The 12,249-nt window shown below is 38.7% G+C and overlaps 1 protein-coding gene across 1 annotated transcript in view; it reads left to right on the top strand.

The window, feature by feature from the left end:
* Positions 1 to 12,249, top strand: part of LOC135216596 (uncharacterized) — a 987,502-nt gene that overhangs the window by 567,983 nt on the left and 407,270 nt on the right. Inside the window, 1 exon segment of the mRNA XM_064251975.1 lies at positions 3,464 to 3,563. Coding sequence (XP_064108045.1) covers positions 3,464 to 3,563 — 100 coding nt within the window.

The following is a 12,249-nucleotide window of genomic DNA, read 5'->3' as shown; positions in this document are numbered from 1 at the left end:
TTGTCTATGCCGACTGCCTACGACATTTCGATGAGGTTCCGTCAGTATGAGTTAACCATGGTAGGTCGTCAGACATAGAGCGGTGGGTTCGTGAGAACCGGTTGTAAGTGGTAATTACGCACGTAAGATTATTATAATAGTAAATATTAAAAATATTCGTTGCTTTACGCATGTTTGTCTTGTAAGGCGGAAGGTGTGATTACGTGGCTCGGGGATGTTGTGGTTGGGGGCCATTGTTAGAGGCGTCATGATAGCACTTGAGATCCCCCTATGTCTATGAGAACAGAGAATGGAAGCCGCTATTGATAAATCTGTCGCTCCCAGACAAACTCCAGACGATGCGGGAAAGGCGAGGAAATTGTTTACGAGATAAACGTTACTCCATTCGGTGTTTGTATATATACGTATACGTGCTTGTCATTGAGCTCTCTCTCTCTCTCTCTCTCTCTCTCTGAGTCTGTGTGTTTTTGTGTCTTTCTGTGTCTTGGCGTTTTTATATGGTGAATTTATGGGGAGTGCGTTGTTTATTACATTCCTCCTAAGAGAAAGTATTATCTACGTCTGTTAGGAACATGTTAACTCTCTCTCTCTCTCTCTCTCTCTCTCTCTCTCTCTCTCTAGAATTATTTAAGATATTTGAAGGCTAGCGTAGACTAGTGTTGAAAATGAAATATAAAAATAATGAAAATATAGCATTCTTCTATTATGTTGTTTTAATAATCACCTGGAATGTTTAGAACGCAAAATAAGATTTCTGGAATAGGAATACCGACAAAATAATCTTATAGGAATTCGAACTCATGTTTTTTCACAGAAACCACTTAATGAACGCCCTCTGTATAAAAGCGTTTTTTTGTTTGATTTATACTTGATATAGGTGACACCGTAGTGACTCGCCTTTGCAAACACCTTGGAAGCGAGAGATGAAAGTTCATTTCCTTTAGTGACTGATAAGTCCAAATAGATTCACTTGGTATTCTCCTTTTTTTATATGTGAAAGTTATGTTTCTCGCCTGCTATAGCCCTTAGCTATATTGTGAATTCGAGATGCATTTTGTCTGTTAACGAAAATTTAAACTCATAATATATAGATTAAATGAATTGGTGCCATCGATAAAATCTGCTAGTTGTGCTGAAAATTCTTTTAGCCTATCTGGGAAGGACTGCCATATACATAGAGTAATTAATGAGTTTAAATTAAATGTATGTAGAAAACCACCGTATTTCTGCATTGGTTTTTCGTGCCTCAGCCGTAAGTTAGGAGATAGTATTCACGTCAGTATTGTTAAGAGTATTACATGTATTTACAGCAGAATATAACTTTGGTGAAGGTGTACTATAAATAGGAGTATAGGCAAGAAAATGATATATCTGATGATATATTGAGTAAGATGAATAACATTTTCAATAATAACAAAAACACTAATAGAAACATGTTCTGACGCTTGATAAAGATAGTCCCTACATGATTAAAATTTTTATTGTTAATGTGTTATTGGAAGCTAATAATACAAAGAAAAAAGGACTTACTAATCTGTATTGTCAAATCCCAAGTAATTCATGTGACAGCTTTCACATCTTGCTCATTTAGAGATGTAATCATATTATTGATTGAAATGACCGGCACATTGATGTTCACTGATATTTAAAAGAAATGTAATCGGGACTAGTTTTATTCAAGATTTTGATAGGAATGTGAATAGCCTAGGAATATGTGAACATGATCCGATCATTACAAAAGAAATATATAAACCTTAAAAATTTCAAGGTATAACAGTAAGCTGTGTTCATGCGACAATAAAATGAAACGCTTGTTATATTCCTCTATAGGGAAAAAATCAGGTCAGGTTTCCTGCTAAAACAAACTTCATGACTGTCACAGTCACTCGCTGTCAGAAAAGCTCCATTTCTTTTTCCCAGGAGGTGTCCTCGGCCCTTTCAATGGTTGCTGGGTTCGTAATGGCTGTTAGTATTCGAGCAGATGTGATAAAAAAATTCATTCTACTATTTTGCCGCCCTTTTGAAAATTTTAAAATAGATTAAACAGGCCTGGACTCTACACTTTCGTATTTTGCTGTGTGTCATTCAGCATTTAAACTTGTGTTTCTTAAAATATAAGTGTGTATGTATGTTTGTGTGTGTGTGTATATATTATATTAATATATATATATATATATAATATATATATATATATATATATTTATATACATATACCCACACACAAACATACATACACACTTATATTTAAAAGAACACGTTTAAATGCTAAATGCCACAAAGCAAAATACGAAAGTAAAGAGTCTAGGCCAGTATAATCTATTTAAAAATTTTCATAAGGGCGGCAAAATTGTAGAATGAAATTTTTATCACACACACACACACACACACACACACACACACACATATATATATATATATTACTATCTATATATATATATATATATATATATATATATATCATATATATATATATATATATATATATATACACATGCATACATATGTGTGTGTGTTCACTGAAAGCAGCCTTTTTAATGGCATCAATAATGCTTTGTAGAAACCCCCGTTTCGTCGAATTTAAGCTTTCATTTCAAGTCTTTTATCACGACAGCTACATCGGCACTGTGCTGTGTGGCATTTGCAGACGACGTCTAACTTAGTCTTTACCTGAAAAAGAACAGTACATGAAGGCAAAATATCTTGGTATTTTTCACCAGATACATGCATGAGAATAGAAAAAATGCCGACGATTTCAGATTCTTGCGAAAACTTTATTGATTCAATCAGACAATTTTTTTTCTTTAAAAATGGTTTTTATAGACTATACATTAAAAGTTTGTGTATATGAATATTTATGAATATGAAGTCATTAAAATATAACTTATTTTCGTTAATTTTGCTTGTCAACTGCGAGGCAGTACTGACATATATTGCCACGATCATCAGTAAGGTTAATATGAGATTTTAGTCAGAATTATTATTTTAAGTTACTGTAGTGAATCGTAGCAAAATTTCTAGGTAATATGATCATATTGTTTAAAATCTTTACAAATCATATATATATATAGTATATTATATATCTATATATATATATATATGTATAATCTAAATCTGGTAGTATATATAATATGATATATTAAACTGAATAGATAACTGAATGACCTGAGATGTGATCGTTGAAGGAAGATTTCTATCAATGACAGAAATCACAGTACATAGCTTATTGTCGCATGTGTATGGTTGATGCTTTGAAACTTAATTCAAAAATGTCTGCACTAAAATCAGTCATATAAAATCTTTCCACTGATTTCCGTTCAGGCGATCACTTTCATAACCAATGAGGTTCTGTTATTATATTTAGATGTGTGTAAAATTTAGAGGTGTAATCAATAGATTATGTGGCTTTTACTTTCCAAACTTTTAGCTTTAATTTCCTTCATATATATTATTTTTTCATTTACAGAGTGGTTTCCTGGTTGGAGCGATCAAGGAGGTTACAACTCCCAACCTTCAGATGATGGTCTGGGTGACGAAGACTGTGTGGAACTGAGACGAACTTTCAGGTTGGTCCTCCTGTCATCAGCATTCACTCCAGTAGCTCTCAAGCTTCATTGTGAACCATTGCTGCTTGCATTAAATCCTTATATGATGAATTGAATTTACATTCTCTCTCTCTCTCTCTCTCTCTCTCTCTCTCTCTCTCTCTCTCTCAAAATTACTGCAACGAATGGCACCCGTGAGTTAAGTAGTACAGGCGTCATCCATAGTCAAAATCCTATTTTATCTTTTCTTAAGACTGGCATGAGGGTTTAAACTTCATGCTTACTTTTCATACTTCTATTTACCATTTTATTTGAAAAACTGCCGTTCTTCTTTACGGTTTGGGATAATATTATATGACTTATTTGTCATTGTTCATTACCTTTTATACATCTCGCGTAGAAACATACTTTGAACAGCTTTTTTTTTAATGCTGACAATTTTACTCTTTCTATCAGAAAGAATTCTCACAAAAATTAAACCAGTTAAACGTTGTTATCCGTGCTGTTAAACTCTGTTCAAAAGAACTGTATCTTTCATGAAGGATTATTGTTTTGTGTATACAGTTCCATGCGCATTAAAGTAAAGATCACAAAAAGGTTAGTCATCATAATGTACAGTATTTGTTTTTATTTTCTTGTTTCTAACATGGTAAGATTATTATTAATGTCAATTTGTTTATATGGTTACAGTTCCATTGTTGGTCTTTTAACATTTTGTCCTGTGGCCACTTTTATTACCTTGTAAGAAGGTGATGTTTCTCAAAAGTTTCAGGTTAGATATATTAACGATGTTGCGTTTTGAGTTGGTTTGCTAATTTGATTCCTTTGGTTTTAGTTAGCAAGCTGGTGACGTATTTACTCTAGAAATGGTATATTTTTAACACAATTTTTTTTCTAACGCATTATACAGAATTGAAGCCTCAGTATTAATTGCGATTAAGTCGAAAATTTATTGTCATATTTCCGTATTGATTATGCACTTATGCATGACAGCTTCCAAATGATTGTACTTTTCCAAGGCTTATGGTTTAGAGCCGTAGATCTTTTCGTTATAACTTGAACCGTAGATTTATTTGACGTAAAATTGGTATAACGAACATTTTGAAGATAATAGTAAAAGGTAGCAAGATCAGTAATTTGGAGAACTTATTAAGATAAACCTGACATGAACCACATTCTCTTTGCGGTTTTTGTTAAGTAATGCCCTGTATTTTGCAATGAAAATAATTGGCGGAGACTCGTAAGGGCACCTATGAGGAATAAAGTGTACCTGTGGTACCAGTCCATATTGTAAAATTCAGTCATTTGAGCCACCGCTGATGCTCATAACGGCAGAGAGATTCGTTTAATATGGGAAATTAATTGCGATTCTGTTTGTATTTTGGTACCACGGCATATTAAATAGAAACAGATTCGGGATTTCATTGAAATATACCGATCATTAAACAAAGCCATATGCCCGTCGGGAATACAAATATGGGTTTATCAGCGAGAGAGAGAGAGAGAGAGAGAGAGAGAGAGCAAAAAAAAAATTAAAAATAAAAAGATTCCCGAGGCAGCAGAGCTGCTGTTTCATAATGAAAGGTATTGCCTCTTTGTTGACGTTAAAATGATATTTGTTTTAAAATCTGTTATCGGTGACCGAAGAATTTACGATTGCGATTCAGATGAAGTTTATCAATAATAATAATAATAATAATAATAATAATAATAATAATAATAATAATACCTAGGAATAATCGAAGGAAGGGATATAAAACACTAAGAGATGAAGGGCACGATCAGGAAAGAATATATGCAGAGACTCAAGGCGATACTTATGTCAAAACTCAACGCCGGAAATATGATAAAAGCCATAAACACATGGGCAGTGCCAGTAATCAGATACAGCGCAGGAATAGTGGAATAGATGAAGGCAGACCTCCGCAGCATAGACCAGAAAACTAGGAAACATATTACAATACACAAAGCACTACACCCAAGAGCAAATACGGACAGACTATACATAACACAAAAGGAAGGAGGGAGAGGACTACTAAGTATAGAGGACTGCGTCAACATAGAGAACAGAGCACTTGGGCAATATCTGAAAACCAGTGAAGACGAGTGGCTCAAGAGTGCATTGGGAAAAGACTGATAAAGTAGACGAAGACCCAAAAATATTCAGAGACAGGATAATGACAAGCAGAACAGAGGACTGGCACAATAAACCAATGCACGGACAATACATGAGACAGACTAAAGAACTAGCCAGCGATGACACATGACAATGGCTACAGAGGAGAGAGCTCAAGAAGGAAACTGAAGGAATGATAACAGCGGCACAAGATCAGGCCCTAAGAACCAGATATGTTCAAAGAACGATAGACGGAAATAACATCTCTCCCATATGTAGGAAGTGCAATACGAAAAATGAAACCATAAACCACATAACAAGCGAATGTCCGGCACTTGTACAGAACCAGTACAAAAAAGAGGTATGATTCAGTGACAAAAGCCCTCCACTGGAGCCTGTGCAAGAAACACCAGCTACCTTGCAGTAACAAGTGGTACGAGCACCAACCTGAGGGAGTGATAGAAAACGATCAGTCAAAGATCCTCTGGGACTATGGTATCAGAACAGATACGGTGATACGTGCAAATAGACCAGACGTGGCGTTGATTGACAAAATCAAGAAAAAAGTATCACTCATTGATGTCGCAATACCATGGGACACCAGAGTTGAAGAGAAAGAGAGGGAAAAAATGGATAAGTATCAAGACCTGAAAATAGAAATAAGAAGGATATGGGATATGCCAGTGGAAATCGTACCCATAATCATTGGAACACTAGGCACGATCCCAAGATCCCTGAAAAGGAATCTAGAAAAACTAGAGACTGAAGTAGCTCCAGTACTAATGCAGAAGAGTTTGATCAGAGAAACGGCGCACATAGTAAGAAAAGTGATGGACTCCTAGGGAGGCAGGATGCAACCCGGAACCCCACACTATAAATACCACCCAGTCGAATTATAGGACTGTGATAGGCAAAATAATAATAATAATAATAAAACTGATAATAATAATAATAATAATAATAATTATTATTATTATTATTATTATTATTTTATTAAAAGTAATGGCTACTTCAGCAGCGTTACACTTGTAGAGATTCTTCTCTATTTTGCGAATAGTGGCTTTTTCAGTGCTACTTAAACAGGCTAGTAGAGCGCCTATAGAGGTCATGGTAAAATACAGGGTCAAAATAGGTGTATATATTTGAATTTTACAGATAAACTATGATACCATAGTCATCAAAGTCATTAACGATTTTCTCTCTCTCTCTCTCTCTCTCTCTCTCTCTCTCTCTCTCTCTCTCTCTCTCTCTCTCTCTCTTTCTTAAGCGAGCTTTCGTCTGGAGCTGCCAGACATCCTCGGGCTGGGAAGCTGAGGGTGGACTGATCTTGGTGCGGTGTCCGTCCTCCTTATATCTGTGGTTGACAGCAGGGGGTCTGCCCCATGCTTGTCTCCTATTGGCTGGTGGCGGTGAGTCTTGTTTTCATTGGCTGCCTGAGCCAGGTCTCAAGCCACTTTCTTCGGGCCGATGGTTGCGTTGCAGCATATCCTGCAGCCGCCTGGACCTCCTAAGCGGCGCTGTAACATTGATGGGCGTTGCGCTACGCTGTGGGACGTCACGGCTACTTTGATTTCCATCGGCTGCAGGAGTACCTCGTTCGGGGGCGTTGTCATCCATAGTGTTGTCATGATCGGTGGTGTCATTGTTGGTGGCAGGTCTTCTCATACTCGTAGGGAGGAGAAATTCTTCCTGCGTCGTATTCAGAGTAGGTTTTATTTGCTGGATGAGTAGCGCCTCCAGCAGGCGCAACCGACGGGCATCAGGGGCCTTCCCGATGATCTTCGTGTTCTTTATGATGACATCTCGGGAGATGGCCTCGTGATGTTTGGTGCGGGCGTGATTCTTTATAGCCCCCTCTTGGAGTGGCACGAGAGTCTCTTCGACAGTCGCATGGTAGTCATACCTACGTAGGCGCCGCTGCATTCGCGGACTGGGCATGTATACTGGTACACTACATGCGTCTGCTTCAGGGGTTCTCGTACCTGTGGAGAGGGGTTATTTTTCATAATAAGATCGCGCGTCCTCCGATTCTGGTAATATATGATTAGGTCGATATTCTTGGTGTCGTCAGTCGGGGATACATTATCAGAAATAATTTTCTTAATGGCGTCCTCTTCTTCACGGTAATGGGAACTCATGAAGGCTTTGTAGTACAGCTTGATATTATCCTGGGGCGGGGCTGCGGGCTCTCACTACCGTACCATTTCTCCAGGGCTGTGCGGACTTCCTTGCTGATTAATTTATTTGAGTACCCGTTATTCACAAGTACTTGGGAGGCGTGGTCGAGTTCCTGGTGAGTGTCCTGCCAGGTTGAGCATTGGGAGAGGGCCCTCCTGACGAAGGCCCTGACGGTGGTGCTTTTGAATCTGGCGGGGCACTCGCTCTCCGTTGAGGCAAAGTCCTAAATTGGTTTTCTTTGTGTAGACTGAAGTACGGAGACCGTCTTCCGTCTTGCTTACAAGGACGTCGAGGAAGGGGAGCCGATCGTCGGAGCTGCGTTCGACTGTGTAATTCAGCACACTACACTGCTGAAATGCTTGACGGAGGGCTTCTACCTCATCCTCGGCGTCGACTTGCACAAAGATGTCGTCAATATAACGTCCATATCTGCGGGGTTGCTGCATCCTGGCGAAGACCCGTTCCTCCACGGTCCCCATATAAAAGTTAGCGAAGAGAACCCCCAGTGGGGAGCCCATCGCCACGCCGTCCTTTTGGCGGAACATCTGGCCACGGTGGGTGGAGAAAGGGGCCTTCTTCGTGCATATCTCCAGCAGCATACGGAGCGAGGCTTCCGGTATGTTGAGGGGCGCCGTCGACTGATTCCTGTAGACACGATCAAGGATTATATCTATGGTTTCGTCGACAGGCACGTTCGTAAATAGGGACTCTACATCCAGCGAGGCGATAATCCCGGTACCAGGGGCGTCCTTGATGGCTTCTAAGAACTCTGTCGAAGACTGCAGGCTGTACCGACTCGGGACATAAGGGGTCAAAATTTGGTTGAGGCGTTTAGCCAAGGCGTACGTAGGGGCGGGCAGTGTAGTGTGCTGAATTACACAGTCGAACGCAGCTCCGACGATCGGCTCCCCTTCCTCGACGTCCTTGTAAGCAAGACGGAAGACGGTCTCCGTACTTCAAGTTCTCCAAACAAAGAAAACCAATTTAGGACTTATGCCTCCCAACGGAGACAGACGAGTGCCCCGCCAGATTCAAAAGCACCAACCGTCAGGGCCTTCGTCAGGAGGGCCCTCTCCCACTGCTCAACCTGGCAGGACACTCACCAGGATAATATCAAGCTGTACTACAAAGCCTTCATGAGTTCCCATTACCGTGAAGAAGAGGACGCCATTAAGAAAATTATTTCTGATAATGTATCCCCGACTGACGACACCAAGAATATCGACCTAATCATATATTACCAGAATCGGAGGACGCGCGATCTTATTATGAAAAATAACCCCTCTCCACAGGTACGAGAACCCCTGAAGCAGACGCATGTAGTGTACCAGTATACATGCCCAGTCCGCGAATGCAGCGGCGCCTACGTAGGTATGACTACCATGCGACTGTCGAAGAGACTCTCGTGCCACTCCAAGAGGGGCTATAAAGAATCACGCCCGCACCAAACATCACGAGGCCATCTCCCGAGATGTCATCATAAAGAACACGAAGATCATCGGGAAGGCCCCTGATGCCCGTCGGTTGCGCCTGCTGGAGGCGCTACTCATCCAGCAAATAAAACCTACTCTGAATACGACGCAGGAAGAATTTCTCCTCCCTACGAGTATGAGAAGACCTGCCACCAACAATGACACCACCGATCATGACAACTCTATGGATGACAACGCCCCGAACGAGGTACTCCTGCAGCCGATGGAAATCAAAGTAACCGTGACGTCCCACAGCGTAGCGCAACGCCCATCAATGTTACAGCGCCGCTTAGGAGGTCCAGGCGGCTGCAGGATATGTTGCAACGCAACCATCGGCCCGAAGAAAGTGGCTTGAGACCTGGCTCAGGCAGCCAATGAAAACAAGACTCACCGCCACCAGCCAATAGGTGACAAGCATGGGGCAGACCCCCTGCTGTCAACCACAGATATAAGGAGGACGGACACCGCACCAAGATCAGTCCACCCTCAGCTTCCCAGCCCGAGGATGTCTGGCAGCTCCAGACGAAAGCTCGCTTTAAGAGAGAGAGAGAGAGAGACAGAGAGAGAGAGAGAGAGAGAGAGAGAGAGAAAATCGTTAATGACTTTGATGACTATGGTATCATAGTTTATCTGTTAATCATTATTACTATTACTGATAAATAATAAATATAATTATCAAAACGTTTCGGATTGAGATCTCGAATTCATTTATTGATGTTTTAAAAAGCTTTTTGGCAGAAAATATTATTTTAGTGCGTTAACCATTGAAGATGAACACAGCTGTTACATAAACTGGCAATCAAATAGAAAGAGAGGAGGCGAGCGCTTATTGCTTTACACGAAGGATGCCTGACGCTTTTAAAAACCTAAAATAAAGTAGGTTTAGAAAATACCGTCACATCTTTGATCTGGAGTTTTTTGCGTCTTACGCCTACACTAATCTTTTTCCGCAACGTGTATGTATATATATATATATATATATATATATATATATATATATATATATATATTATAGATATATATATATATATATGATATATATATATATATAAAATATGTATAATATATACATATATATATATCCATATATATATATATATATATATATATATATATATATAGATAATATATATATATATAATATATATATATTTATTTATATATATATATTCTTATCGTGAAATGGTTTGGAGCTATTCCGCTACTTTGGTCTCCGCTACAAATTTTTGGAATTTTTTTATGGGTATTGGCCATCATAAATCGGTTACAGTGAGTTTATTTATTTATTTATTTTTTTTAGCGGCCGATAAATATTCGTAGCATCGTAGCCAATATCATGATAAAGCATGGTTGGTGCTGAGTAGCATCAGCTGCCAACAACGATGAGTTTTTATGACGTCAGTGAAGGTTTACCGGTAGACCAAGAAAGCACACCAAAGTACTGAATCACGCTTCAGATTCGAAACGAATCCACTCATGGTAAGGTATCGATGCTCTCTCTCTCTCTCTCTCTCTCTCTCTCTCTCTCTCTCTCTCTCTCTCTCATAATATTAAATGTGTTTTATGACCCAGTGGGTTCCTTATAGTTCTTATTACCGTCCTCAGTGATAAGGGATTGATCAACAGATTCTTATGGTGGGTCATGACTGACTCAATTTCGTTTTTCTTTGAAGTTCTTAGATCATCTTTCATTAATAATAAACCTCTTTAGTCATTTTATTAGGCCTTTATATGTCTCTCTGCTCAATATTAATCCTAAAGTTAGAATTACAACCGAAAGACAAAGGGCTCTCTTAGTTCTTGAATTGTCATATAAAATTTTTCTATTAAAACAATTTTCCAAAGATTATTGGTTGTAATTTTGAAATATTGTATTAGCAGTCTTCTCAGGATAAAGGTTTAGTCGCTTCAGTACTGCCCCATAATGTGTTTATATTTTTCATTTTCTTTAGCAGTATTACAAGTCTTCATAGGGAGTGATTTTTTTTAATCCTACTTCATAAGCAGCGACGCTAATGTGTTAACGTTTTTCCTCTGTTGATATTGAACATTTTACCAAAACCTTTAGTAGTCATACTATTGCGTGCGTATTATTTGTTTTCTTACAGCCTGTGCTTATGACGTTCATACTCTAATATTGGCATGTTTTTCGTACTTTAACACTTGAGTTTGTAGCATTCTGTTTTTTCAGTCTAGCTTGCTAATTGGCTAACAGTAATAATAATAACGAACCCAAACACACACACACACACACACACAACACACACACACACACTTACACACACACACACCATACGAATTTTTTCACCTACCCATGCCTCACTCCTTTATATTCACAAACTTTAAGCCACAAGCATCTTTTAATATCGAATTTACTATACCTTGATGATAAGTTACATCCAAAAAATTATAATTGATAAGTACATCTTCCTTGGCCAGGATTTGAACTGGTCCTTTGGTATTGATACATCGATAAACAGTCGACGTTTGTCGTGTTCATTATGAAACTTATTGATAAGACACTATAGTTAAGTTGCAGTAAAAGTTTATTCTTTTTCTTTGAAAGACTGAGAAACAAAGCGATTTGAACCCCATGTAGTACAAGACTCCCTGGCAAAATCAGTAAATGATCGAATGTACGTGATGTATATACGTACTTGTTTCATGAGAAATATTGCGCATTTCCGTCCTTCCAAAAACATATTTGTTTCGCTGGTGGATGAAGTCTTTATTAAGATGCTCGAATTGTTAATTTTCATTGTTATTTGAATTCCTCTACCTGTCAAGGAGCGATTGAATTAGCATCTGGGATCGCATTAAGAACAGCGCTTTGAAATGCAAACACACTTGCTCCCTGGTAGAATTAGGCCGTGAATACGTGGGCAGAATTAACCCTGGGAACATATTTAACCAGAGATTAATTTGGATTAACGCAGCGAAC

This window comes from Macrobrachium nipponense, chromosome 6 (genome assembly GCF_015104395.2).
Source record: "Macrobrachium nipponense isolate FS-2020 chromosome 6, ASM1510439v2, whole genome shotgun sequence".
Classification (NCBI taxonomy): Eukaryota; Metazoa; Arthropoda; class Malacostraca; order Decapoda; family Palaemonidae; genus Macrobrachium; species Macrobrachium nipponense.
Note: the sequence above shows the minus strand (reverse complement) of the source record. Positions and strands in the feature narration are given on the sequence as shown.